Source organism: Phascolarctos cinereus, unplaced genomic scaffold, assembly GCF_003287225.1.
Source record: "Phascolarctos cinereus isolate Bilbo 61053 unplaced genomic scaffold, phaCin_HiC Scaffold_3;HRSCAF=262, whole genome shotgun sequence".
Lineage (NCBI taxonomy): Eukaryota > Metazoa > Chordata > Mammalia > Diprotodontia > Phascolarctidae > Phascolarctos > Phascolarctos cinereus.
The window spans coordinates 53939448-53967163 of NW_027555736.1; the positions used below are offsets into that span (position 1 = coordinate 53939448).

Here is a 27716-nt window from a genome sequence, read left to right on the forward strand (position 1 = left end):
GTTACCTGTCAGGCGTAATTAATGGTTCCTTTACCAACCTCTCAGAACTACATAGCTCAGGGCTGTCTTGTCTGTGCTGAGAAGAGGAAGGTCACGCTGCTGAATTCTGTGTGTCTCTCTTGACTGTCAGTTTTCCTCTGTCTGACTCCTCTTGTGTTTGTCTGTTTGTGTCTATCTGTGTGGGTCAGGCGGCTCTAACTGTCCCCACCCACCATGACCCACATGTGCCCCTGCCACCCCTAAGCATATGCCACCAAGGCGCTGTGTCCTTCCAGGCATGCCTAGCATGGGGTAAGGAGGGGGCAGCACTCACCTGTGGAGAGGGCCTAGCCGGGTTCCAGCCCGCTGTCTATTGTCTCCCAACAGGCAGGTTCCCAGCTGCCTGTCTCTGCTCTGTTGAAGCTGCTTCTATTTTGGATTTGTGTTTAATTATAAACCATGATCTGCTTCCCCTCTTCCGCCCTCCTCTTCTTTCTACCCACCCTGCCCGGGGCCATGAGTCTCGTTCATTCCCAGGAGGGGAAGGTGCCGAGAAGATGGCATGGTAAGGGCATGAGGCTGAGCCCAATCTGGTAGTCCTGGCACTGATGCCTGCCTCCTCCCCCTCTGACCCATCATCAGAACACTGCATGCTGAGGATACAGCTAGTCCAGCCACAGCCTAGGCTGTATATATATGGTGTGTGTCAAATGATTTTGGGAGCTGGGGGTGGGAGGAATAGCTGGAGAAGGCGGTAAGCAACTAATCCCTGGCCAAGGGGATTTAAAACTGTGTGGGCATTCTTTTCAAGCCTTTGTTATTATGTAGAAATAGAGGGTAGAAGGAAACATGGAAGAAGGCTCATGATTATGGTCTTGTCCTACTTAGGACGTGGAGGTATGATGGAAAAAGGAAGGGAAACTGAGCTCGCCAATAGGCCACCTGGATGTCCGGTCCCTTCCTGGACACCTCCTCTCCTTTCCTCTGCCCCCACTCTCCTTGGCTGTACCAAAAAGAAGGATAGAGAGGGAGCAAAGCTAAGAAAGGGGTGGATAGACAGAAGCTTGAATGCTGTTCAAATGAGATAATATTTGTAAAGCACAGTGCCTAGCACATAGGAGGTGCTATATAAATGCTTATTAGGCCTTCTGTCTTCAGAGTTGACTGAGTTCATCCCCAGGATGTCAGGCCACAGGGCAGAGTAGCAAGGAGCCTGGGAGGATTTTGCCAGAAAATGAAGTCCAGTTCCTTGGCCTATGCTTTACAGAAGCTAGATGTCCCTTCTGCAAGAATCTATGACACATAATTCTATCCAGGTGGAGGATGGGCCACTGTTTGCAGCCTAGAGTTCAGAGAAGTGGCCATTGGGAAGGGTTGTACAGAGGAATAACTACTGCACATTTCCTGGACCCTGAGCAGAAATTTGGTTTGTGACCTGAAGCTGCTCAGAGGGCTTCACATCTCAGAGCCATTGGGACCTTTGGAAAACCCCAGGGAACCTTGGCAAGGTTCTCCTATCTCAGCTCACAGCGTCCTTCTGCCATCTTGATACCTGCAAACTTCAGCCTTCACAGGCATACATGGACACAGCTCTGACTGAGGACAAAGTCATAGCTTTCAGATCTTCACCCTTCCAATCCATTTTTTTTTTAAAGTCAACTGGGGTTAAGTGACTTGCCCAGGTCACACAGCTAGTAAGTATCAAGTGTCTGAGGCTGGATTTGAACTCAGGTCCTCCTGACTTCAGGGCCTGTACTATACCCACTGCACCACCTAGCTGCCCCCCAATCCATTCTTAAGGGAAGATAACACCACTGACAGAATCTTTGAGCCCAGTAAAACATCAGTAAAGCTTTGATTTTTTTTAAAAAATGGCCATTTTATTTTCCATGCAGAGTGGTGGGTGGCATCAGTCTCTCCCTGCTCCCTTTATGCCGTTCCTGGCTAAGTTGGATATCCAGATCACGCAGCTGGGAGAGGAACCCCCGATTGGGGCAGATGTTTCGATGGACACTTACTGTCCTCAGGGCTTCCACCAGGGTCAGCTGCTTCCGGAGCATCAGGAAGGCAAGCACCAGGGTAGCAGAGCGGCTGAGCCCCATGGCACAGTGGACAAGCACCTTCCCTAGGAAGAATCAGAAGATCACAGTTTATTTAGAAGTGGAAGGGATCTTAGAGGCCGTCAAGTGCAACTCTCTCCTTTTGCAGATGAGGAACTGAGGCTGAGAGATTAAGTGACTTGCCCAGGGTCTCACAGCTAGTAAGTGTCTTAAGGCTGGATCTGAACTCAGGTTTTCTTGATACCAAATTCAATAAACCATGCCATGAAGATGAGGAATTGAGAACAGCCTCAAGTGGGCATAAAGCAAAGGACAAGGAAGAAGAGTCCCTGATCCATTTTTGGGAACCTGCAACCCAACGTAACAGAAAATCAGGGGCAGTTACAGGTCCTAAATCCCACCAAATCCCAGGCCTTAGGTCCTGGAACTCTAGACTGACTCCTGCTCTCAATCGTTTTTGCATGATCCTGAGAATGGGTGGGGGGGGAGCAGTTGCTGATAGGGCTTAGGCAAAGGAGAAGGTCCCTCCCACTAGCCTGCCCTCTTACCTTCTGGGGTCTCCAGTGCTCCCTGGATGAAGTTTGCTGCCTCAAGGAAAAAGACACTGAGGTCAAAGGCAGGGTGATCAAAAGCCTGGATCCCATGGTAGGTCACAGGTAAGCAATAATAATAAGTGGGTCTTGTAGACACATCTAACCCCGCATGGGCAGCATTAAGGATATGAGTGATTCCTTGGCTCTGCAGCATTGGGAGATTCCTGGCAGCCACTCTATGGTGGAGAGGGAAGCCCGAGAGACATGAAGTTGCTATCGGGTCTGATGGCAGTGGGCATCCAATAACTGGGAGCCTAACCAAGCCTCCACCCCAACAATCCCCAACTCTAATTTTCACCCTAACCCACATCCAAAACTGAAACCTCTTAATCGTAACCAAAATCCTAAAACATACTTCCCAAACCCCAATATCTCCACTTTAACCCAGAACTTAACTGTAGCCCCAACCCTGACAATCCAGTCCTACTTCTCCAGCCCCATGGCTCATTCTTTAGGGATTCAGGATGGGGTGAAGATATCCAGCTAGTTTAATATTCCCTCCCCCATGGCCTCTCTAAGGGCAGCGCCAGATCCCTCTGGGATTTGATTCCCAGTTTGGGTCCTAGGATGTGTGATTTGGGGCAGGATAGGAAATCAGGAGGGACAATGGGCAGGGATATCTTACAAGTCTCCCACATAGATCTTAGGCCAGACTTGATCCATGTGGTTCCCAGGCCTTGTTTGAGTCCAGAGCAATCGCTGCAGGTCATCTAGCTCTGGTGTCTTATCTCTGACCTTGTGAAACATCTTCCCACCTGCCTGACCGCCAATGGGGAGTGCTCTAGTCGGGGTAAAATCCAAAGGAACCTTGACATAAGGGAACAGCAAAAGATGGCAGGGGTAAGAAGGAGATAAGTTCAGAGGAAATAGAGACAATAAGGAAAAGGTTGTTGGGGTGCCTGCTTTCCCTAGGGAAACACTAGCCCACTTACATGAGAGTGTGGGTGGTGCCAGGGGGAGGGATATTGGGAGGAGAGCCTGAGTACACTCCTTGAGGTTCTGACCTCTGGCTCTGTTGGACTTTAGTGGGCTAATGGTGGAGCAAGGATCCCTCATTTTCACGAAGATGTAATTGATGCATCATCACAAAACAGGAAGGATTCCTTTTTTTTCAATACCCCGGGGCCTATCTCTTTGGCTCCAGCCACTCTATCTTAGTCAGCTTTCTTCTCTTCCTGTTCCTTTTCTCTTCTCTCTTCCTACCCTTTCTCTTGTAGAGGGGGCTCATTCTTAAGCTTCTTTTTCATCTAAAAAGTCACGTTAGCTCCTGATCCATTCCCCATCAAGGGACCCAAAGATCTGGCCCCCTGAGAAGCACTCCATCCTAGACTACCTTCATATTTTGAGTCCTAAATGTGAACAACAGGAAAATCAGCTTAAACTCTTCCTTTCATTGAAGAGGTAGAGAACACTGTGGGTGTAGAATGTTGCCTAATGCTGTCAACTACAGTTGATATATCAGTTTGTTTTATTAAAGTTTATGCTTGGGCTTTTTGTTATTACAAGGGTAGAAAAAGGGGTAGGGGGCACATTCAGAAATAAGTGTGATATAAAAGCAAAAGTCTATTTTTATTTCACCTCTAGTAACCTTTTTTTTTTCTTGGAAAAAGAAAAAAGGGTTAAAGTTATGAAATAGCCACTTGACACACAGTTGAGTCATCCTGGCTCTTATTACCAAAGTCCAACTGGACTTAGTCATAACCCAAAGGAAGGCCCAAGGGAAAGAATACTCCTGATGACTATTTCAGGAACTCAGCCCCTGCTTCCTGGCTTCCCTGATTTTTTGATTGAATGACCTCCAGCACAGTCAGGGAGGTGTTAGTTTCTAGCTCATTTTATAGAAAGAAAGCAATCTAGCACATGTTATGATAGAAAGAAGTTTGTACTAAGAGTCAAGAAATATGAGTTCTAGACCACTGACTAGCCATGTGGCTTTGGGTAAGTCTATTTAACTTCTCTGGGCCTCAGTTTCCTCTTTTATAAAAAGAAGGGATTGAATTTGATGACTTCTAAGGAAAGTCACTTCCAGAGGTCTAATTTTCTGTGTCTGGGTGACTTCCTCAAGAAGGAGACTTGGGACTACCCAATACTACCCCTGGAGTGGCTGATTCCAACCCAACACCAAGTAAGCTGCCAGAACCCTACAGCCTCCAACTGAGAGCATTGGAGGCCCCAGCACACAAAGCCAGTGACAGGCCCTAGGCTCCCAACACAAGAAGCTTGGATCAGTGCCCTCTGCTCCCCAGAAGGAGAGCTCAGTCTCTTTAAGGGCCAGGAAAGAAGCAAACACCAAGAGCAAAAAGAAATGTATGATAGATTCTTACTGTGGGAAGAGTGAAGATCAAGGCAGAAATTCTGAAGAGGACAACATTGTCAACAAACCCACACCTGGAACCTCAAAATGGAATATGAATTGATCTGAAGCCCAAAAAAGCCTTCTTAGAAGAGCTCAAGAAGGATTTTAAAAGTCAAATGAGAGAGGTAGAAGAAAAAATGGGAAAAGAAACGAAAAGCATGCAAGAGAGAGTCGATAGCTTGGAAAAGGAAGGACAAAAATTAACTGTAGAAAACAAGTCCTTAAAAAATACAACTGGCCAACTGGAAAAAAGTACACTGAAGAAAACAAGTCCCTAAAAAATACAATTGGCCAACTGGAAAAAAAATACACTGAAGAAAACAAGTTCCTAAAAAATACAATTGGCCAAATGGTGAAGGAGGTACAAAATCTAATAGAAGAAAACAATTTGTTAAAAATAGAATTGGGCAAATGGAAGCTAATGACTCTATGAGAGAGCAAGAATCAGTCAAACAAAAACAAAAGAATGAAAAAATAAATGAAAATGTAAAATATCTCATTGGCAAAACAACTGACTTCGATCAGGTCAGATCCAGGAGAGACAATTTAAAAATTATTGGTCTATCTGAAAATCACAATGAAAAAAAACAGCCTGGACAGTATCTTTCAGGAAATCATAAAGGAAAACTGCCTTGAGGTCCTAGAACCAGAGGGTAAAATAGCCATAGAAAGAATCCACTAATCATCTCCTGAAAGAGATCCCAAATTGAAAACGCCAAGGAATATAGTAGCCAAATTCCAAAATTACCAGGTCAAAGAGAAAATACTGCAAGCAGCCAGAAAGAAATAATTTAAATGTCATGGAACCACAGTCAGGATTACACAGGACCTTGCAGCTTCTCCATTAAAAGACTGTAGGGTGTGGAATATGATATTCCATAAGGCACAGGAGCTTGGATTACAACCAAGGATCAACTACCCAGCAAAAATGAGCATGAGCTTTCAGGAGAGGAGATGGATATTCAACAAAATAAGGGACTTCCTTTTTTTTTTTTTTTGGCAATTAGGGTTAAGTGACTTGCCCAGGGTCACACAGCTAGTAAGTGTCAAGTGTTTGGTCTGAGGCTGGATTTGAACTCAGGTCCTCCTGACTTTAGGGCCAGTGCTCTATCCACTGCACCACCTAGCTGCCCCCCATAAATAGGGGACTTCCAAACCCTCCTGATAAAAAGACCAAAGCTCAACAGAAAACTTGATCTTCAAATACAAGACTCAAGAGAGACATAAAAAGATAAATGGGACAGAAAGAAACTAATAAGAGCAAAGTTCATCCCCCCTATTCCTGGAAGCTGCGCCTTTCAACGCAACCCAAGATTGCATTTGTATTTTTTCAGTGTACAGCTTGTGGTCCAGTAAAATCCCTAGATCATTTTCAGAAGTGCTGTCTAACCATGTGCCTCTCCCATCTTGTACTTGTGAAGCTGACATTTGGTACCCAGAGGAGTGACTTATCCTGATGGAATTTCATCTTAATAGATTCAGCATAAGATCTTTGTTGATCCTGACTCATCAATCAGTATATCGTCTGGCTCTCCCAGCTTTGTGCTTCAGCAAATTTGGTGAGCTGTTAAAGATGCAAGTCATAGTTAAAAAATATTAAAAAGCACAAAGCCAAGCATACTACATAGTGGCCTCTTGACACACTGACAATGAACCATTAACCAACTCTCTGAATCCAGCCATCCAACCAGCTGTGAATCAATCTATATCAGTTAATCCTTGTCTCTTTATCTTCTCTATAAGAATAGGATATCAAAAATCTTGCTAAAATCTAGATAAGCTATAATCATGGCATTCCTCTCATATACTAGTTTAATAATCTTGTCAAAAGAGGAAATGAGGTTAGTCTAGCTTGACCTGTTCTTGATAAAGCCGCTCTGGCTTTTTATAATCATCTATTGCCACTCAAGAGGTTCAACAACCGTATCTTTAGTGATTCATTCTGGAATTTTCCCAAATTGGAAACCTGGAAGCTAGGCAGGCTCCCTGAGCAGGCCAGAGAAATTTAAAGTTCAATTTATTAATTGGCTTTGAGAGTCAGTTCCCCAACTCATAGGACCATGCATTTTGAGCCAGAAGGAACCTTAGGGGGTTATCAGATTTAACCCCTTCAATTTACAGATGAGGAAACTGAGGTGCAGAGGTTCAGTGTGCTTAAAGGCTTACAGCTAATAAATGTCTTGGCAGAATTCAAACCTGTCTCTTCCTGGTTCTAATTCTAGCATACCAGGGTGCCTCTGTGATATCACCTACATGGCAGTTCATGTCTCTTTCCTCAACCTCTGTGGCCATACCAATACATTTAGAGTTGCAGTCACTGGGGTCTCTGAAACTCAAAATAGGAGCTGGATAAAGAGTTTACCCCCCCAAAAAAAAAGAGTCTATCCCCCTTCAATTTAGCAGTTAGCAATGGAAGCAAATCCCAGAGTTCATCACTGAAGTTCAGTGGAAAGTCTTAGGAAAAATGGTCACCAGGAGGGGTAGAAAAACTTCTGTATCACAGGTAGCAGGAATATGGGTCATTTTCTGTCTCTCTTATCGACAGAACAAGAAGATATGAGTTTAACTGATGGCAGGAGGGACTCAGAATAGACTTATGGATGAATTTGATGACCAGCCAAGGGAGTATGAACAACTAAAGGTGGGAAATGGAGTGGTGACATGTCCTTCTCTGGAGACCTCAGAATAGGAGATCCTCCTAGTCTAGACTGAGAGTAATCTGGCAGACAAAAGGTGTTTGGCTATAAAGGATGACTTCAAAAAAATCTACCATATCCTCTGGTCCAGGGAAACTTGGATATTAGGACCAGGCTCATCAAACCCTAACCATATCAATCATTTGGTTGATACACACACACACACACACATACACACACACGTGTGTGTGTATGTGTATATTATGTATGATATATGTGTTAACACATATAACCAAACCATTATAATCAATCACCTAACCAATCAAACCATAACATGTAGCTTCCTTTTTCTCTATTTCTACCTGAGTACCTGGCATAAGAGACAATTTAGCCTGAAGTCTCTGCCCAAAGGGTCATAGCCTGGGTTCCCTAAGTGTGTGGTGAGTGGGGTGGGAGGAGTAAAAGAATGAGGCCAGAGTAGTGCTGAAAAGAGAAGGAAAGAGAGAGTAGGGGAAAACTGATGACTGGGGGAAGGGGGGTCAGGAGCCTGGAGAAACGTATGGAGATATGTGTGAAGTTGGAAGATCTTGGGTAGAGGGGCCCATTGAAGGCAGGGGGATGAGAGTGAAGGAGACCCCCACTACCCCCACTACCAAGCTCTGGCATCCATCTTGCTCCTCTAATTTAGGAAAGCTGGAGATGGTCCTACCTCCTTCCCAGCAAAAACACATACTCGTACAAGGTCTAGCATGGGTAACCAGGGCATTGTTGGCGGGTAAGATCAGTAGCCAAAATGGCAGGAGAGGGCCTAGGATTGAGTGTGAGCTCTTGGTCTGATGGGTCTTGTGTATGGCTTGGTAGAAGTTAGGGGGAATGATGGTACCAGTTAGGATTTGATGACCACAGGGAGGTAGTTTCCTTGGGCCCTCCTCATCTCTACCCCTTTGCTGCCTTCCGGGGAAGGAAGAAGGGCCTGGTCCAAACAACAAAGTTAGGCAACAAGCAAGTTTCCCAGTCCACACCTCCTACCCACACAGATACCTGTCTTCACCATCTCCCCCCACCCATCCTATCTTATATTCTCCCTTCCTTCTCTCTTCTTTCCTCCCACCAAACTTCATCTAGCCCTCTTCGTAGAAGTGGAAAACCAGCATCTTACAAAGGGGATGACTGGTGTGGTGGTGTCCTCAGGCTGAGAAACATAAGAAACTTGAGGGATTAGTGGATAGGAGAGAGTAGACCTTAGGCCCCTATTATTTACTACTTCTATCCCCAGGAGACCCAACTATTCTCTGCAGGTATGTTACTTGGGTCCGGAATCCTTCCACTCCCTTCCCATCCCCATGTTGGCAAGGAAGAGTAGGCATATTCAGATCACCTAGCTCCTTGGGGCAGCCAAGACCAGAAGCCATACTAACCTGTCTTGGATGAGAGACCAATTCCAGCAAAAGACATGAGGTGCTCCTAATCCTCCCCCACCCCAAACCATCCCTGGCCTTGCAGAGACAGAAATCTCCTTTTTGGTGAGACTCCTGTCTGCTGTCCTATTCTCTTTTGAAGGGTGAAGGTGAGGCTGTGGCCTGAACGTGATGAGGGGCTGCTCTCTCAGTCCCTTGGTGCTCCCCCTGCTCCCTGAAGCTGCCTGTCCAGCTGGCACAGCTGCTTGAGGAAACCAGAGTTGGGGAAGATCCAACGGTGTTGCTTCACAGAATTCACAGCCTGCCGCAGAGTTAGTCCTTGCCTCAGCATGAGGTAAGCCAAGACCAGAGTGGCTGATCGGCTGACCCCCACCACACAGTGAACTAGTACCTTGGCTGGAAGAATAAGCAAAAGGGAGGTAGGTGGTGAGAGCCTATGGGGGAGGCAAGCCCCTCTTACTCCCAAGGATAGGCATGGGCTTTGGACCCCTCCCCCTTCAAACTTTCCCATGAATCCCAGAACCCAGTCCCTGAACTCAGATGCCTTGCATTCGCCTGAGGATCATCTTAGTATAATCCTTTCAACAATTCTAGCACTGTGGCTTTGACCTTGCTCCAATCTCCAATTCTCTGTTACCTCTAACCTAGCCCAGCCCTTCATTGTCTGTTACCTCTAGATGGATCCCCCACCCCTCAATTCCATTTATACCCCTCCCTTCCCAGTGGACAGGGTTATGCCTGGGACACCTAGGCCCTTCTCAGTCCTTCTGTTACCTCCCAGTCACCCCAGACTACTTGGCCACTCCTTGATCCTTCCCGTAGTCTTTCTGTACCTAAGGTCTACTTTGCCCTCTATTAAAGTGCTCAGATTCTAGGGGGCAGCTAGGTGGTGCAGTGGATAGAGCACCAGCCTTGAAGTCAGGAGGACCTGAGTTCAAATCCGGCCTCAGACCAAACATTTGACACTTACTAACTGTGTGACCCTGGGCAGGTCACTTAACCCCAATTGCCTAAAAAAAAAAAAGCTCAGATTCCTTAAGAGTCTGGCCAATAGCGAAAATCCTTAAAATCGTGTCCACCTTGAATGGGATGTCCCAGTGAAGACTTCTCAGTGTAATTAAGGTAATGAGTTCAGAAGATAGTGTGAGAAATGAACTCTCAGAAGAGAAGGTTCCTCAAAGGGTCAAATAATTCTTGATTACTACTTTCAAAATCCTCCCCCACTCAGACCCTGTTTTTAAGCACTTAACAGAAAGAATAAGCCCCACCCCACCCCCAACCTGAGCCCTTTGTCCTTGGCTTTGAATTTCGTGCCTGGAATGTAAGCCCCACCTCCCGGTTAAGGGGATAGGAAGAAACTTTCAAGGTAGAATGTAAGCCCACCCCCAGTTAAGGGGGTATGGGATAGTGGTGGGTGGAGACTTGTTTTCATGGTGGGCAGAGATTTGCTTTTATAAGGTGGCCCCTATTAGGCACGGGTCTCGCTGTCCCATACAATCTCAATCAGTCTTTTAATAAACCTTATCTCTGACTGAAAGAAGGCTTGAGTCAAATTCATTCACGACAGGATCCACATCTTCTGCCCTTGAATTTTGAGGTTCCCAGCACCCCTAGACCTCAACACCACTAGAAATAATCACTCAATAACTCTCACAGGGGCTCCGGGAACTTCCCCCGCTGGGAGCAATGGCAACAGCTCCCATTTCTATAGCACTGCAAGATTTATGGAGTGCTATCCTTAAAATAACTCTGGGGGGTACAGAGGAACAAGTATTTTCATCATCCTCATTTTACAGATAAGGAAACAGCAGAAGTGAATTCCCAGGGGCCACATAGCTAATACCTCAGGGACAGAACTTAAACCAGGGGTGAGGAACCCTCCTTAAACCCTGGCCTCTTGACTTCAAACCTAGTTGGTCTTTCACTATTTTCCATTACAATGACATAATACAAAAGTCTTGGAAGGCCCTGAGATGATCCTTGTCCCAACTCTATCAAAGGTCACTTGTGATTATTTGCAATTCCCTTCACTGGTCTGATCCTCCTCGTCCTTATCTCTGAAAAGAGTAGATAGAGTAACTTAACCTGCCCTACATTATGCTTATGAGGCTGGGCTGAGATAATTACTTCTGAAAATAAGTATGAAGGACCATTCTTATGCAAGCCATCATTATCTTCAATCCTTTTGCACAGATAAGGAAACTGAGGCCCAGAAAATGGTGCTGACTGGGTCTAGAGTCCCACATGAAGAAAAGAGAGTTGAGGCTAGCTAGCTGAGTGAATTAAGAATTGCAGAAGGAGCAGAGACTGCCCCCAACCCTTTCTAAATTGTCTTCTTAGCTTCTCCAGGCTCCTTCATTGACTTTCCCCTCCTTTCTCCTACCCCAACTTCCTCATGGGACATATATTTTAGGGCAAAAATGGAAATTTGGGGACATCTGGGTTGCAGCCTGAGTCACTCTGGAACCCTCTCCTATCGAAAGCAAGACATGCGGGTCCTGCCTGAAAGAATTCAACATAAGCCTTCTTTCAGCCAAAGACAAGGTTTATTAAAGATCCGCCATATTGGCCAGACTCTTAAGGAATCTGAACATTTGTGAGCTATTGGCTAGATTGTAAAAATCTGAGCCCTTGGCTAGGTTCTTAAGGAATCTAAGCACCTTAATGGAGACAAGATGAATCTTATATACAGAAAGACTGTGGGAGAGAGATCTAGGAGTGGAGAATCTTGATGGGAATGACTGGGAGGTAGAATGGAGTTGAAAGAGGATCAAGGGTGGGAAATGGCCACCACAAGTAATAGACAATGGAGAGCTAGGCTAAATTAAGTGTAACAAAGAATTGGGAGATTTGGGCATAGGACATAATGAAAGGCCAGTTGATAGGATTACAGCCTCAGGAGAAAGCCAGAGACTTTCTTGATCAAATGGGAGAATTCAAGGAGAATCCCATAGACAAATGGGACACAAATTCATTTTTGGAGTGAGGGGCAAAGGTCTCAGCTTGGGCCTATATGCCATCAATTGTGGGGGATTTCTTCAAGCTGGATATTCCTTGGTTGGAGGGACTTTCTGAGATGGACTACAAAGCAGGGAGAACAGAAAAGCCCACCCATGCATTTCCAACCCCTGTTTCGTACCCCCAGGTGTGAGGAGAGCATTGTGGATAAAATCAGCAGCAGAAGAAAAGTAGGCACTGATATTGAAGTCAGGGAGGTCATGGGCAGGCACCCCCAGGTAGCTCACACAGCTGCCATAGAAGTCAGGGCCCCCCTGGCAGTAAAGCCCCCCGTGGGCTGCATTCAGCACATGAGTGATGCCTAGTTTCCACAGTTCAAAGCGATTGTTTGCTGTGGCCCTAGAAGAAGACAATGATAGATAAGGTGGCTGGTAGATTGATCCAGTCTAGCTACCTTAGGGATGTGGGGAAGATGAGGAAGAATACTATATTCTAAAGGACATACCCACCAAGCCCAAGCCCTGAACCTCCCCCTCTCATCCCAACACATATTTCTCTTTGTGCATAGTGTGGAGCTGATGGGGATGGGATCTGAACCCCTAAAAAGAAAAGACCATGTCTTTGGGATCTGGACCCCAAAAAAGAAAAACCCTGGATTTTCCCACCTGGCCAAATCTCTGGTGTTCACCTGAGGCTATAATCCTATCAACTGGCCTTTCATTGTGGCTAAACCCAATCTCCCAATTCTGTTGTTACCTCCCAATTGTCCCTGGCCACTTCCCACCCTTAATCCTATCTAGACTCCATTCTCCCTAGGCCTCCTGTGGTCCAGGTCCCTGGCAGCTCTATTCATCCCAGTTTACTGGCCACTCCCATCTAGATCTTCTTTAGACCCCTCACCCCAAACTACTTGGCCACTCCTAAATCCCTCCCACAGTCTTTCTGTATATAAGGTCCATCTTGTCTCTTTTAAGGTGCTCAGATTCTTATAATATAGCCAAGGGCTTAGATTCTTAAGATCTGGCCTGTTCGGATTAGCCATACAAATGCTTAGATTCCTTAAAAGACTGCCCAATATGACTGATGTTCTAATAAACCTTGTCTTTGGCTGAAAGAAGGATTGGGTTGAATTCTCTTAGACAGGACCCATGTGTCATGATTTTGGGGTCCCAGCACTCCTAAACCCCTAAACTTCAACAGAGCCAGGTTTGGGGGACCCCTTTTGCTACCTGGGGTTTTCAGTTTCATTGGGCCCAGACCTTGGGTAGAGAAGAAAGGGGGAAGATTCTTGAGTATCTTTGTCCACTCCCCTCACTGCATGTACCTTCCTTGATACCCTTTTTCAACACATCTGTAAATTACCTTTTGGACCTGAAGCTTTAGGGATTTTTCTTGTCCCCAGCTCCCACTGTCATTCTGAGCTGAGAGGGGAGGGAATGGGCTGAAATAAGCCAAGATGGACCAGTTGGAGGTTCTAGCAACCTCAAAGACATTGCCCACTCCAAGTCCATCTCTCATCTTTCGCCCAAATCCTTGTAATCGGCTCCATCTTCTACACCTGAAGCCTGCCTTACCACAGGCTTATCAGTTGTTCTGAGTTTCTGGAAGACATCTGGAATCTACACAAAACTCCTAGTTTCTAGGCCCAGTATTTTTTTTCTTCCTCTAGGAATACTGAGTGTTCTCATTCTCCCACCTTATGGTTGTACCTAGGGACCTTCCCTCTCCTCCCACACCATGGTCATGTCTAATTACAGATAGGGTATATCTCCTTCCACCCCTGCTGTAAAGCCTTCCTGACAGAACAGGTTTCCTCTCTTTCCTCCCTCACCCTAACTTCCCAACTGCATCTTCTTATCCCCAAATCACCACTCACGCATCTCCTATGAAGAGATTGGGCCAGACTTCATCCACATGGGTGCAGGAGACCCTCCCTGTCCTGAGGAGCTGCTCTACTTCAGAGACACTAGGGCAGGGAGCATCAGTATCATCTGTCTCAGCTTCGATCTCCTTTGGGGAGCCCTTTTCCCCAGACATCAGCAGGAGAGACCTTAGCCTCTCTATCTTGGAGAAACCCAGTGTATGCCTGTGTTTGTGTATATGGGTATCTTGGTGGGGTGGGGTGGGGTGGAGGGTGTAACAACTCCCTCCTAGAACTTGTGCCTTCCCTCACATAGGTATCATTTTTCCTTTCTAGAGACTGGCAGGGACAGGTGGGACAGCAGTGAGTGACTCAGCAGGGCACAGTGGGCTCCAGAGAGAAAACAGTCACTTTTCCTTCCTGATTAACTTTGGTGTTTCCATCCCCACCCCAGCATCCATTAGCTTTTCTCTTCTTTCTTTGCCCTCTCCCAACATTTATACCTGCCCCTGGAGACCACTAGAATTGGGAATTGGGAGAGCTTAATGCAGCTATGGCCAGGGTGCATTAGGGAATGAAGCTCTGCTGGTAGGCCAGTATGTTCAACAGTGCTTTCCTCTTGGGACCTAATTCTAGGCCCAGATTTGGACATGTGAGTGAGGAGAATGAATATAGATAGATTGAGGAAGGCTAAATATCCTGTTTCATGTTCTAGTCCAGAACAGGCAGATACTCTCATTAATCATCTGGGCCTATCCTGAGAAGGCTAAGCTACTAGACAGAGAGACCTTGGTATCTCCTCTCCTTTAAAAGGATAAATGAAACCCATTAACTCACAAGTCTTGACAGAAGACCTATGGGTCCAGTCCTCTGGTAGACACCATGAAGTGACACTGAAGAAATATAAGATACAAGCTTACCATCATCATAGATTGTAAAATTCTATCACACGTTGCCTTAGTGGCCCAGGCTGCGTAAGAGATTAGACACATGGGGCACATCTGCCTTGTGAATGGAACCAGAGAAGGTTCCTAAAGTTCCAATAAACCACATACTTCACTCAGGTACTCCAATCACATAAACAGCCAAGTTGTAGGGATTAGGCAGTTATTGAATGGTAGAAATCATGAAATGGACAAATCTTTGCAAAGGTAATAGAAAAGAACATCCCAAGTGATCAGAGGGTTGAGCAAAGGACTTGTGAATGAAAGAGTCTCTGGTTCTCAGATTTGTTTTTTTTTTCTCTAATCTGTAAAATGAGGGATTTGGATTAGACAGTCTCTAAGGTTCTGGCACTAGAACTGGAGAGTTTGAGGAAGAGATGACTCAATACATTATCTGGTCTAAGGACTTTTGAGCACAGGGAAGGGTGGAACTGTTCTCGGACACCTACAGCCCATTTGCCATGAATGACTGGCAGGCAGAATTCCTTTGATAGCTTCTCTCAGCAAGAGGCTTCTGTCATTTTTGTCCTGTGCTTGCTGGGAAGAGTTAATGACTAAGCCCTGGTGGGAGTAGTTTCTCAGCTGTTTCCTACTCTGAATCATAACAATGTCAGAGCTGGGGAGGAAGCTTAGAGCTTGAGGCCCCGAACTACCTGTCTCTAGGAAGGAGTCTAGCTGGTGCAGAGAAGAGGCTTGGTTTTCAGCATTCTCCTCCAGCTCCTCACCCACACCCCCTGAATTGGAGGCAGCTGGGTATGGAAGGGGTTGGAATGCTGGGCCTGAAGTCAGAAGGAGCTGAGTTGAAATGTGCATTTAGACCCCAGCTTTACTTACCAATGCGGCTATCCACAGCGCCTGCTTTGTACGGCGGTTATCCTAAGGGGCGCGTGAGACAGGGGTGGGAAACCAGCAGCCTCGAGGCCACACGTGGCTCTCTAGGTCCTCGAAGGCTGGGGTTCCCCGCTCCTGACATAAAATAATATTTGGTAAGCGCAGGCGGGCGTTATATGGCTGCTGATTCCCTTCCCTCCCCCACCCCCAACTATCCAGCTGGGGCCAGGCTGTAAAATCAGACCCTGTGGGAGTCTGTCCCGAGGGATAATAATATCTGACATTTATGATGCACTGTAAACTTCTCAGCATGTTCTCATGTAGTCTTTCGTCTGAGTCAACACCCCGTGCTATCGGTATCATTAGCCCCGTTTTACAGATGAAGAAACCGAGGCTCCAAGAGGTTTGATGACTTGCCCTGGCCTCCTGGCTAGCATCGGAGGTGGGATTCGAACGCAGGTCATCCGGGCCCAGCTAAGTCTAGCCCTCAGTCCTCCGTGTAGAGGATGGGCTGGTCAGAGGTGTCCCCCGCACTCCCTCCCCCCCACCCCCCACTGACAGGTGTTTCCGGGGCTAAAGCAGCGGCAGCAGAAGCAGTCGGAAAGCTCACGCCTCCCAAAGCGTGGCCCTCCGCCCGCTTGCCCCGCCCCCGGAACAAGCCCCGCCCACCGCCCTCATTGGCTCCTCCCCTCCTTTATTTCCCCGCCCCCCAGGTCCTCCTCGGCTAGGGCCCCGGGCCCCAGGCCCTTACGCATGCGCACTCTCGCCCCCGCTTTCTCCTCCCTTCGCTTCCCCTGCCTCCATTCCGCGCCCTTTCCGGACTTGGCCCCGCCTCGCCGCCAGCCGAGACCACGCCCCACGAAGCAGTTCCGGTTCGGGCGGGCGCAGCCGCGGGCGCTGCCGCGGGCGCTGCGGTGCCCAAAGCCCCAGTGTGATGCTCACGCTGAGCCGCCCCTGGGTCGCCAGCTCCGCCCTCGCTCCTGTCCCCGCCCCCGCCAGAGGCCCCCGGCCCCGACTCAGCTCTGAGGGGCGGCCAGGACAGCGACTGTGACGCCAGCAGCTGCGACTCGGAGGAGGAGGAGGGCTCCTGCCCAGAGTGTCGGTGGGGCCCGGCGGGCCTGGCCGAGGTGAGCCTCGGACCCGGGCCTGAGGGGAGGGGGGCGGGAGGTCCGGGCCCCGGGGCGGGGCCTCCCCTCCCCCCACCACGCTCCCCGGGGCGGCGAGGTGCTGGGGGGGGTGACAGCCAGAGGTGAGGGTGAGGGTCGGACCTGGGGAAGGGGTGGGGGTGCGTGTGTGTGCATGTGTGTGTGTGTGAGAGGAGGAGGGGGTATGTGCGTGGTGTGTCAGTGTCTGAAGTGTGTGCATGCGTGTGTGTGTGCGTGTGAGGATGTCCAGTCTGGTGTGTGTGTGTGGTGTGTCAGTGTCTGGTGTGTGCATAGGTGATTGTGTTGTGTCTGTGTGTCTGTATGGTGTGATTTGTGTGTGTCTGAGGTATGTGCATGTGAGTGTCTGATGTGTTTCATGTTGGGGGTCTGTGCCTGAGGTGTGTGTGTGGGGGTGTCGGTGTCTGAAGTGTGTGCATGCGTGTGTGTGCGTGTGAGGGTGTCCAGTCTGGTTTGTGTGCATGTGGGGAGGAGGGTGTCAGTGTCTGAGCATGTGCAGGCATGAGTGTGTTGTGTCTGTTCAGTGTGTTTTGTGTGGAGGGTATGTGTGTGTCTGAGGTATTAGGCATGTGAGTGTCTGATGTGTTTCGTGTTGGGGTTCTGTCTGAGGGGTGTGTGTGGTGTGTCAGTGTCTGAAGTGTGTGCATGCATGATTGTGTTGTGTCTGCATCTGTATGGTGTGATTTGTGTGTGGGGTGTGTGTCTGAGGTATGTGCATGTGAGTGTGTCTTGAGTGTGTGTCTCCTGTGTTTCATGGGGTGTGTGTCTGGTGTGTCAGTGTCTGAGGTGTGTGCATGCATGAGTGTCAACATGTGTATTTTGTCTGGTGTACTGTGTGTGTTTGTGGGGGGCAAATCTCTGAGATGTGTGTCTGGTGTGTGTGTCATGTCAGTGTCTGAGATGCGTGCATATGGGATATATGTGTCTGGTTTCTGTAGAGATATTGTCTGTTGGAGGTATGTGCACACATATGTCTGGTGTGGTCTGTGTTCATGTGGGGGGGCTTCTGCGTCTGAGGTGTGTTTCGTGTGGATGTTAGATGTGTGCAGGTGCTGGCATTGCCCACTGGGGATGATCCAGAGCTCTGGGCAGTCTAGTTAGGTCGGAGGAGCTGCTTGGAGAGGGACAGGCTAGACAAACTGCTGGCTCCTCCACGTTGGTCCTGTGGCTTTTTCCCAAGGCCCTGGGGCTGTCTTTATCTTTTCCTGCCCAGGTTCTTGCGTTCCTCATCTCGTTCTCAGCTGCTGCCACCCCCATGTCCCTCTGCTCTTGATACACCCCTCCCACCATCCTCCCATGTAAAAGGTACATAATAAAATGTTTGATGAAATGAAATGTATGGTCAGGCAACATTTTGCTCATGTTGAGGGTTTTTCATGGTTTTTTTCCTCTCAGAACCTAGAAGAGGTTAAGGCCTTGCATTTGAATGATGGGGCTCTATTTGTAGTGAGGTGATTAGTTTAAAGAATTGGAAGGGGTGGGTAGGTAAGTGACTTTCCCTAAACCTCCTGGAGTCTTAGGTCTTATAATAAGAAATTCAGGAGTGGTAAATCTTGAAGAGAAAGAGTTATCTTAACAATTTCTTCTTCCTGTAACAGTTTCCTTGCTCTTTGAATTGTTTATCTGAAGGGCCTGGGGGCTTTAGGTTTTATACTTAGTTTTGATTGACTGAATTTACCACAGTGTAACAGTTTCATATATGCAGATCTCAATAAGGTTAATGTGGATTGAAGTGGTAGGCCTGTAACCTTATGAGAAATCCAAATATGAAACATTAATAGTGGGAGTTTCCCATGTTCTCTCTGGATTGTAAGTACTTCAAGGCCACAGGCTAGTGCTGATTGTCAAGCAGTTGAGGTATGTTTTGATAAAATTGTGCTATAGAGCGCTGGGCCTGGAGTCAGGAACACTCATCTTCCTGAGTTCAAATCTGTCCTTCTACACTCACTAGCTGTATGACCTTGGACAAGTCATTTCACCCTGTTTGCCTCAGTTTCCTCATCCATAAGATGAGCTGGAAAAGGAAATGGCAAACCACTCCAGTATCTTTGCCAGGAAAACCCCAAATGGGTTCACAAAGAATTGGACACAACCGAAAAATGGCTTTTAAAAAAAAGGAAACTATTTTAAGTTTGCTGCTAACAAAGACAGGTAGGCACCATGAAATATTTTTTATAGAAGACAGCATAATACCAAGAGATTGTACTTGGACTAAGAAAAAAAGATGGTTCAGGGAGACATTATGGTAGGAAATGAATAATAATTTTTCATAAGTTTTCTTCCCTGTAAAATGCTAATGTCAATGCTTCATTCAGCCTTTTATTTTAAAGGTCAAAAGTCACATGCTTTATTCTACCTGTTACTTTTATTCTGATTGTGTGCAATACTGGATATCTTACAGGTTATTTTTATGTAATACTTGTGTTGAGCACATTCTGCCAGAGACCGGGATCCCTGCTTAAAATGACAAGAAAATAGCTTATTGATTTAGAAGAATTCTTGAATACCAAGAAACTATGATATAGGAAAGTTTCTAATTCTGTAAATAAACTAGTTGGTGGGTAGACACCACCTTATGGGTTTGTCCTTGGGTACTGAGATCAGTTAGCCAACAACCATTTTATAAAGGTCAAATAAATTGTTTGATTCAACATTTTGTCTTAGGTTGGCAGAAGATCATCTTGTTTGTTTTTATTTATGGAACTGATAAGGAAAATCTTTCATTTTAAAAATGTGAGAGTAAAAGCCTTCTATTTGGGTAGCATGTTGATGTTACAGAGAGCTCTGTTAAATATCTTTTATGTTGCTGTAAGTCTTATAATAAAATTGACTTCGTGGTTTTATTTTAAAGTGTCCAATAAGCATTACTTAGAATTTCAGAACATGTTTTTTATTTTGAGCTTGATCTTCCATATTCTCTAGATCAGATTTTTAGAAATGTTATATCTCCTGAGCATTTCTTCTCAATTCCTAATATGAGGAGTTTCTAATTTCTCATGATAGGTAAGTTGTGTATGCTTAGGTATCTTCTTGATTGCTTAGATAAGCATCATTTTATTGCAAATGTTATTTTTAATAGAAACAATTATGAGTTCTACTTAAGTCTACTTATAATCTTTCATGAAGAAATTACACGTTATTCCAGGGTGTATGGAATGTTCAGGAGGACTAGCACCTCTGGTGTGAGGGCTTTCTAGACTCTTTTCAGTACTGCTCATCCACCTTTGGTGTCCATCAAAATCACTCAACTCTTTGCTGTGGCTCCAAGAAGCCATAGCATGCGCAGTGGCCACACCCCAGTAGAACATTGGGCTAAAGCAGGTTGTGGGTAACCCCAGGCCTCAAAACTGTCAGTGAGTTGAGGGGATATCTACCACAAGCATGTGAAGACTTCCCTATGGGGAATGGAGAACAATTTCTTCCAAGGGCCATGAAGGTGGCTGAAGCAGGTGCTATGGAGAGCTTAGAGCTTAGACAGGCATCAAAGATGCCCAGGTCATCCATTGCATCCCAGGCCATTGACTTTTGTCCTGCCACTGGACTTCATGACTGAAGTGTGAGGCCTATGATTTTGTTCGATTCTGCCTCACTTATCCAATTGGGGTGGAAGACATAACACTCATGATGTCATTGGTCCTCTTTGAAAATGGAAGGACAAACAACAATATTGCTCAGACACTGTGTTAACAGGCTAAAGACAACAAGAAAGGCAAAAGATAATTCCTGCCCTTGAGCTCATAATCTGATGGGAGAGACAACATGCAAATAAATACATACAAACAAGCTCTATACAGACTAACTAGGAAAGAGAGATATGGAAAGCTCTCCTATAGAAGGTAGGATTTTAGACAGGACTTAAAAGAAGCCAGGAGGCATCATTGATATTAATATAGTATCAGTATACCTAATTATCCAACTCCTTTTATTTACTGTTGCCAGATTTCAAAGCCACTTAGTTGTAGTAGAAGTAAGCTTTATGAGTAGACTAATAAAGACTAAAATTTAACACAAGGGATGTTTTTAAGCTTTTACGTTGTGACAGTGGTTAGAAATCCTCAGTACTTTTTGTTACAGTCATAGTTGATACAGGTGGTTTTCTACAGAATTTTTTAGGGATAAGAATCTTAACTTTTTTTTTTTAAAGAAACTGTTTAATCAGAGATGTTATGATGGGATTCCTTGTTAGTCTTATAAGAGAAGCCAGACTTAGTCAAAGTTTCTTAGTTTCTCTACCAGTGTTTTTCCTCCAAGCCTGAACTGGAGTGGTGGTTTGGTGTTGATGGCTCCAGTAGGGTGTGTAATCTAGCTCATTCATCTTCTTCATATATATTTAACCACTTTGAATCTGTTTCTACAATATAGTTTCCGTAGTCTAGCATCTTCTTTGATGTTGGCTAAGAGTTGTGAATATATGAATACAAGTTAATATTGAACCAGAACATTGTATCAAGAATTCTTAGGCAATTTTTGAAAGGAGCTATGGAGCCAGTTTGGTATCATAAAGCGAGGTATTTAAATTCCTTTAGTAGTTTGAAGTGTTAGATAATCATTTTAGCTTGTCTCAAATAATTGATTTTCAGAATTTTAAAGCTATTTTTTCCATTCCACACAGAAGATCATTCTACTTGCTAAATTTTTTATCATTTTTTGGTTGAATAGTTTTTTATTCTTCTTTGAAAATGTCACACATAAGATTGTTCTATTTGCTAAATTTTTATCATTTTTTGGTTGAATGCAGTTTTTTGTTCCTCTTTGAAAACTTTATGTGTTTTTTTGAAACCTTGCTTTTTTCTAATAGTATGATGTAACATGTTAAGGGGTAACAGGAGGATAAGAACATAGTCACTTGACCAGAGATTTCAGAATGACTGATTTCTTATTTTGTTAAAAGCCCTGTAACTCTCCTGACCTTGAGAGATCAGGAAGTTAATTGAAGATAGGAAAATATGGGTCAGGCATCTATGAAGAAAGCACTCCTGAACATATAACCTTAGTTTCTGTTTAGTAGTTAATCGTTCTATTTAGTGGTTTGGTGGGTTGGTCTGTGATGGGTTGGTAGTATGTACTGATCTCCCCTTTAGTCTCCTTCTCCAACTTTTGATCCTGTTCTTAGAGCCTTCCTTACCAACATGCCTCTGGGGCTTTTAGATCTACTTCATGAGCTTTGAAAAGTAAATTTTCTTCCTAACTCCTAGGGTAAGAGTGAGTTCATAATTTATAGTTGGAAGTGTTCACATAACTGTTGCAATGCAGAATTCAATTTGGGATAATATGGGTCCTAGATCCTAGCTATGAAGATTACTTATTTGAAATACTAGGAGGACTTTGTTCTAGCAATTTTCGTTGTCAGGGCCTCAAAGACAGTATCATCAGGGTCCCAATGTACTGTGCATGCTTATGTTTTAAATTCTGGTCACACAATAGCTTTGAGTTGTAGTTTTGAATTTGCAGGGTATTTTGAGAGACCAATTTTTGGCTCCCTTGTATATTTTTACAGTTAAAAAATTCCTTGGGTGGGAGTGAGGGATGAGAACTGTGGATTCTGTCACTTACATTACTCAAAATCTAAACTTTTTAACAACATTCCTAGCTCTGTAGCTACTTGAAGATTTGTGAATTGAGTCAGCTAAATAGGTCTTGTCTTTGAAATTTAATTAAATCCATATCAGTTTCATTAAAAATAGCATTGGCAAGAAAGACATCTCCAGAACTATACCTTAAAGCTGAATCTAAGTCCAGTACAACATTTTCAAAGTATCATAATAGAATTTGCCATTTTGAGTCAGCTTTTCATTCTTCATTAAGTCCTGGTTGATTTCTGGTTGTAGCATATTTAAGAATAATGATTTCATTGATCAGTATATCTAACCTCCAGTGTCCAAATGTTAATTTAGTGATTTGAATGCCTGATGGTTGATTGTAATCTTAATGCCAGTTATTTGGGTTCATTAATGTCTTAGGAATGAGTGGGTGGGTGGCTCTTCAAGTATAGAGTTATATTCTGAGTTCTGCTAATCTTCTGTTCTGTATTTAATTGTGGGCTTTTTTTTTCCTGGTAGGTTTTATAAGTATAGTAAATGTAAACCATGCCTTGAGTTCAATGAGAAAGTAAGGTGGGGGTGGGGAGTGGGGGTGGGGGGGGCAGTTAGGTGGCATAGTGGATACAGCAGCGGCCCTGAAGTCAGAAGGACTTGAGTTCAAATCCGGCCTCAGACCAAACACTTGACACTTACTAGCTGTATGACCCTGGGCAAGTCACTTAACCCCAACTGCCTAAAAAAAGAAAAAAGAAAGTAAGGTGACTATTTTGAGAATGGTTTTAAAAGCAAAAAGTATGATACCTAGAAAAACACATATAATACTTAGCTTACGGGAAAGATTTATCCATCAAGAAATCTTGACTGTAAGTTGAGAGTTCTTAACCTGGTGGAGTTTGTACCCTAAAAAAAATATGGTTGAATCTCAGTATAATTGGTTTCCTTGGTAATATTGCATATCTTATTTTATGCATTTAAAAACATAATTCTAAGGAGTCTGTAGGCTTTACCACACTGCTAAAAGAGGGATCCATGATGCAAAAAAAGTTTCAGAACCCTTACTCTCATGAAGAATGATGTGAAGAAAAACAAGCCTGGATATACCCATGAGAGAGTAAGCTAAACTACACTTATGATTGCTCATGAACGATGACCATGAACAACATGATTAATCCCTTGACATGTTACTATCAGTGTCCTACAATATAGTTCAGACTTTCTGTCCTCAGAACTATATATTATCCTTTACTTCATTCATCTGTAAAGTGGCAGAATTAGCTATCTACTGTGTGCTTATTCAGTAAACTTTATTTAGCAGACTTAAAAAATTAGGTAACTTCCAAAATCTGCTGAAGCACTGTAACCATGTGCTTTCCTCCTAGAAAATAGTAACCTTATTAATTTTTACACAGCTGTATTTTCCTTTTTCTTATTTAACTTTTTATGTATACCAAATAAGCAGGGTTCCTAGAACTGTTTTTCCTTAGGACACTACTACTTTCTCACTGTATAGATATTAATGACTCATATTTTATTAGGTGTTTTTTAGAAAAGTTTCTGGGAACAGATAATACTTTGTTGACCCAGCACTTCACTTAAATAAAGTAATCTTTAGGTGATAGGGCTTAGTAGAAAAAGTATTGAACCTCAGAGTTAGGAGCACTGGGTTTTCAGGGGTTAGGAACCTGCAGCCTTGAGGCCACATGTGGCCCTCCAACTCCTCAATTGTGGCCCTTTGACTGAATTCAAACTTCACAGAACAAATCCTCTTAATAAAAGGATTTGTTCTGTAAAACTTTCAAAAGGCCTCACTCAAGTACCTCAAGGTTCCCTACCCCTGGTTTAGTTGGGCATCACATTTTATCTAGGCAAATCTCTTAACTACTTAATCTTTCTGTTCCTTAGTTTCCTTATCTGTTAAATAGGAGGATTGGAGTATAGTCCCTTCCAGCCCTTTGATCCAGTGATATATAATTTTTCTTTTTATGCACTTAAATGCAAAGATTAAAGAACTTGTTGCAGATAGGTATGCTATATAATGAAAATAATTTGAGTGTCTGTAAGGTGATTTTTACAGTCTTTATGTCTGAGGAATACCTACTTCACTTTAATTATATCCTCTGCATTATAAAGACTGCCTCATGATGTACTGTTCTTTCTCATGGTCTAATTAATCAAAATGGGAATTGTCTCTGTCCCTTACTTGTCACTTTAAAGTTTTGCAGCCTGTCACAAAATTATTTGTTTGCCCAATCCCTCACCTCTGTGTCGTTATTATTAGCCAAGATGGCATTTCTGTTTTTATAATACCTCTCTTATAGTCTAGTCCTCTTCTTTTCACTCCTACTATCCTATTTTGGACTGTTGTTACCTATCACCTAGAATACTTTGTAGTAGCTTCCTAACCAGTGTCTTTGCCTTTGGTGTCTTCCCTCTGTAGCTGGTTAATCTTCCCAAACTCTCATTATGTCATTCATTTTCCTGCACCAAAAAAAAAAACAACTTCAGTGGTTCCTCATTGTCAATTAAATAAAACTTAGATACCTTAGACTGCCATTTGGGAGCCTCTGCAGCTTGGCTTCAGTGTAACCTTTCCAGCTTCTCATATATCCTAGGCACCAGTCAAACTAGATTACTCATCAGTTCCCTGAACTGTGTAATATTTTTTTCCCACCTCCAACACTTGTACTTGGAGTGCCTTCCTTACTTTCATCTCCTTCTTCCAATCTGTGCCTCTTGAAATCCTGAAGACTGAGCTCTGTGAAGATAGAAACCATATCTTACCTGAATATTGTGTCTCCCCATTCTAGCGTGGGGCTTTTCTCATAATATGTGCTTAATAAATGGTGAATTGAAATGGAATTGAAGACTTGAAGGCCTGGCTGCAAGTGTCATCTCAATGAAACTTTCCTTGACACTCCCAAATTATCTCTACTTAGAAGTGATCTCTACTCTGAACCCTCCTAGTACTTCTGTTGAGGTTAGAGGTTTAGGGGTTCCAGGACCCCAAAATCACAACATGCAGGTCTTGCCTGATTTCTCTCCAAGCCTTCTTTCAGTTTAAGACAAGGTTTATTAGACTATCAATGGGGAGAGGGGAATGTGAGATTTAAAGAATATGCCATATTGGCCAGATTCTTAAGGAATGTAAGCATTTGTATTGCTAATGTAAGCAGGCCAGATCTTAAGAATCTGAGCATCTTAATGGAGACAAGATGAATCTTATATACAGAAAGACTGTGGGAGGGATCTAGGAGTGGCCAAGAAGTCTGGGATGACTGGAGGAGGGGTTCTAAAGAGGATCTATATGGGAGTGGCCAGTAAACTGGGGTGAACAAAACGCCAGGGATTTGTACCACAGGAGGCCTAACATAATTGGGAGATTGGGCGTAACTACAATGAGAGACCAGCTGAGCAGATTACAGCCTCAGGCAAAAAGATTTGGGAAAAGTCCAGGATTTTCTTTTTTGGGGTCCAGAACCCAAAGACATATAGTCTTTTCCTTTTAGGGGTTCAGATCCTATCCCCATCACTTCTATTTCTTATACAACTTAGTACACCCTACTTTGCATTATGTTTGTGTAGGTGTATTTCTTGTAATGCATATGGCACTTCTTCCTTTTACAGAACACTTTGTTTACAATAACCCTGTCAGGTGGTAGTATTCCCATTTTATATAAGAAAATTGAAGCTCTGAGTTGATTTACTGAGTCACAGAAAATAGCAGAGCTTGGACTTCAACCCATGCCTTGTGACTTCTAAGTCCTGGAGGTAGGGACCCTGCCTAGTCTTATTTTTGTATCCTTATCAGGCCTTGTACAAAATAGATGCTCAATACATGTTATCTAATTGATAGTCCAAGATAATCCAAAGATAGTTGGCTTTTGAGCCATCAACTATCCGTAAAGTCAACATGACTTTGTCGATAATAAGATAATAATTACAAAGTGCTCAAGACAGTTCCTGATTCAGTAGTAGGTGTTTAATAAATGCTTGTTCCCTTCCTCTTCCACTTTCTGTTTTCTTTTGAGATGGTGGGTGATCTGTGTGTATCATCTGTTAAAATATAAAGGTTTTTTCTTCTTAAATCTGAATCTGGTTAAAATTTACTAGGCCTTTACTATAGAAACTCACTTTATTCATACCTAATATGTAGTTTTCTGCATTGTTTAATCAGAATTACCATAATATTATTGTGTTGTTCATTTAATTTATAATGTTAGATTATCTTGTTCTTTTATAATATGTTCCTGTTGGAAAGATTATATGAGAACCTTAAATGGTTAATATTTGAAATATTTTAAAAAATCATTTTGAAATGTATACTTTTCCTATCCAATTACAGATATCTTTTAAGAACCTTTGAAGAATTGAGTTTTTCCTGGCTAGTTAATCTGTTTCAGTAATAAAACAAAATAAATAAATAAAATTTGTTTCAGTTTAAAAACAAGTTCACAAATACCAGATTGAGAATCCCTGGCCTATATAATCTTTAAGATCTTTAGCTCTAAAATTACTTGATGTTACTGACTGCCTCAATAATTTTTAGGGTATCTTATACTCTTTTTATTAAGATTTGCAGAGTAGCTTCATTAGAACAACCCTGTGAGATATAGATAAAGCAAGTATTCTTTACCCAGTTTTAGAATTGAGAAAACTGAAGTTCTGAGAGGTTGTGTCTTCAACTAATATTTATTAAGTTTTTGTTATGTTGAAAGCATAGTCACACACTTAAGTAGGTGCTTGAGGTAAGATTTGAAGTACTATACCCTGACTCTCACTACAATATTCTTTCTAGTTTTTTTTGGTTTTTTTTTCCTTTGCTTTTTGATGAGGCAGTCTGGTTAAGTGACTTGCCCAGGGTCACACAACTAGTAAGTGTTAAGTGTCTGAGGCTGGATTTGAACTCAGGTCCTCCTGACTCGAAGGCCAGAGCTCTATTCACTTATTCTTTCTAGTTTTCAAAGTTGCCTGTTTTAACTTCTCTGGTCCTCATATTTCTCATGTAAAATGAGGGTGTTGGGCTACATGATTTCTAAAATATCTTCTAGCTCAAATATTCTGCTTCTGTGACTCAACCTCCTATGCTATTTGCAGTGCCTGGTTCCCTTTATTCTATGTATGATAGCTATCTGTATTCCAGCAACTGGCACTACCTATATATTTAACAGTGATGATGGGCACTTTGGTGTGTGCTGTGCCCTTAATGATGAATAATTATGATATTGCTGTTAACATTTCAACCTAAGGGTGCTAATTCTACTAATTCTGCTAATGAACAGTTTATATCATATTTTTATTTAGCTTAGTTCTCATTCCTTCTACATGGAATATATGCTTTTATTGACAAATTTGATAGCAATTCCAACTTTTTGTATTT

At 43.7% G+C, this 27716-nt stretch overlaps 3 protein-coding genes across 6 annotated transcripts in view; 1 reads left to right on the plus strand and 2 right to left on the minus strand.

Annotated features, from left to right (window-relative positions):
- Nucleotides 1–1857: 1857 nt before the first annotated feature.
- On the minus strand, nt 1858–9120 carry LOC110221453 (dual specificity protein phosphatase 13B-like). 2 transcript variants are annotated; one of them, XM_021006099.1, is made up of 4 exons: nt 9043–9120; nt 3258–3439; nt 2588–2808; nt 1858–2104 (listed from the first exon to the last, which is right to left on the minus strand). In XM_021006099.1, the coding sequence occupies exons 2-4, from the start codon at nt 3377–3379 to the stop codon at nt 1860–1862; spliced, it is 588 nt and encodes a 195-aa protein (XP_020861758.1). In that variant the 5' UTR covers nt 3380–3439; nt 9043–9120; the 3' UTR covers nt 1858–1859. The 2 variants fall into 2 exon arrangements, with proteins under 2 accessions (XP_020861758.1, XP_078006989.1); XM_078150863.1 differs by lacking the exon at nt 9043–9120 and having other exon boundaries at nt 3258–7852.
- A 109-nt stretch (nt 9121–9229) lies between these two features.
- DUSP13A (dual specificity phosphatase 13A) lies at nt 9230–16553 on the minus strand. Of its 3 annotated transcripts, XR_013485191.1 has the most exons (4): nt 16388–16550; nt 15640–15771; nt 14699–14754; nt 12320–12399 (listed from the first exon to the last, which is right to left on the minus strand). XR_013485191.1 is itself a non-coding variant. In XM_078150864.1 (3 exons), exons 1-3 carry the CDS (start codon nt 14035–14037, stop codon nt 9230–9232), a joined length of 588 nt encoding a protein of 195 aa, XP_078006990.1. In that variant the 5' UTR covers nt 14038–14415. The 3 variants fall into 3 exon arrangements, 1 of the variants encoding a protein (XP_078006990.1); XM_078150864.1 differs by lacking the exons at nt 14699–14754; nt 15640–15771; nt 16388–16550 and adding exons at nt 9230–9438; nt 13877–14415 and having other exon boundaries at nt 12182–12399; XR_013485192.1 differs by lacking the exon at nt 14699–14754 and having other exon boundaries at nt 12309–12399; nt 16388–16553.
- A 30-nt stretch (nt 16554–16583) lies between these two features.
- SAMD8 (sterile alpha motif domain containing 8) overlaps nt 16584–27716 on the plus strand; it is a 44873-nt gene continuing 33740 nt past the window's right edge. The window contains exon 1 of the mRNA XM_021006098.2: nt 16584–16763. The gene's annotated coding sequence lies outside the window, so the exon portion shown is untranslated. The remainder of the gene's footprint in view (nt 16764–27716) is intronic.

Bases quoted from the DNA above. Each gene is read 5' to 3' on its own strand.
- LOC110221453 (XM_078150863.1), bottom strand. From the start codon at position 3,688: ATGAGGGATCCTTGCTCCACCATTAGCCCACTAAAGTCCAACAGAGCC. The intron at 2,809-3,257 runs GTAAGATATCCC...TCTCCACCATAG, and splicing joins AAGATCTATGTGGGAGACTT to AGTGGCTGCCAGGAATCTCC. The intron at 2,105-2,587 runs GTAAGAGGGCAG...GATTCTTCCTAG, and splicing joins AGCACTGGAGACCCCAGAAG to GGAAGGTGCTTGTCCACTGT.
- DUSP13A (XM_078150864.1), bottom strand. From the start codon at position 14,037: ATGTCTGGGGAAAAGGGCTCCCCAAAGGAGATCGAAGCTGAGACAGAT. The intron at 12,400-13,876 runs GTGAGTGGTGAT...GTCTTCTTCTAG, and splicing joins AATCTCTTCATAGGAGATGC to GGCCACAGCAAACAATCGCT. The intron at 9,439-12,181 runs GTACGAAACAGG...TTATTCTTCCAG, and splicing joins TGCTCTCCTCACACCTGGGG to CCAAGGTACTAGTTCACTGT.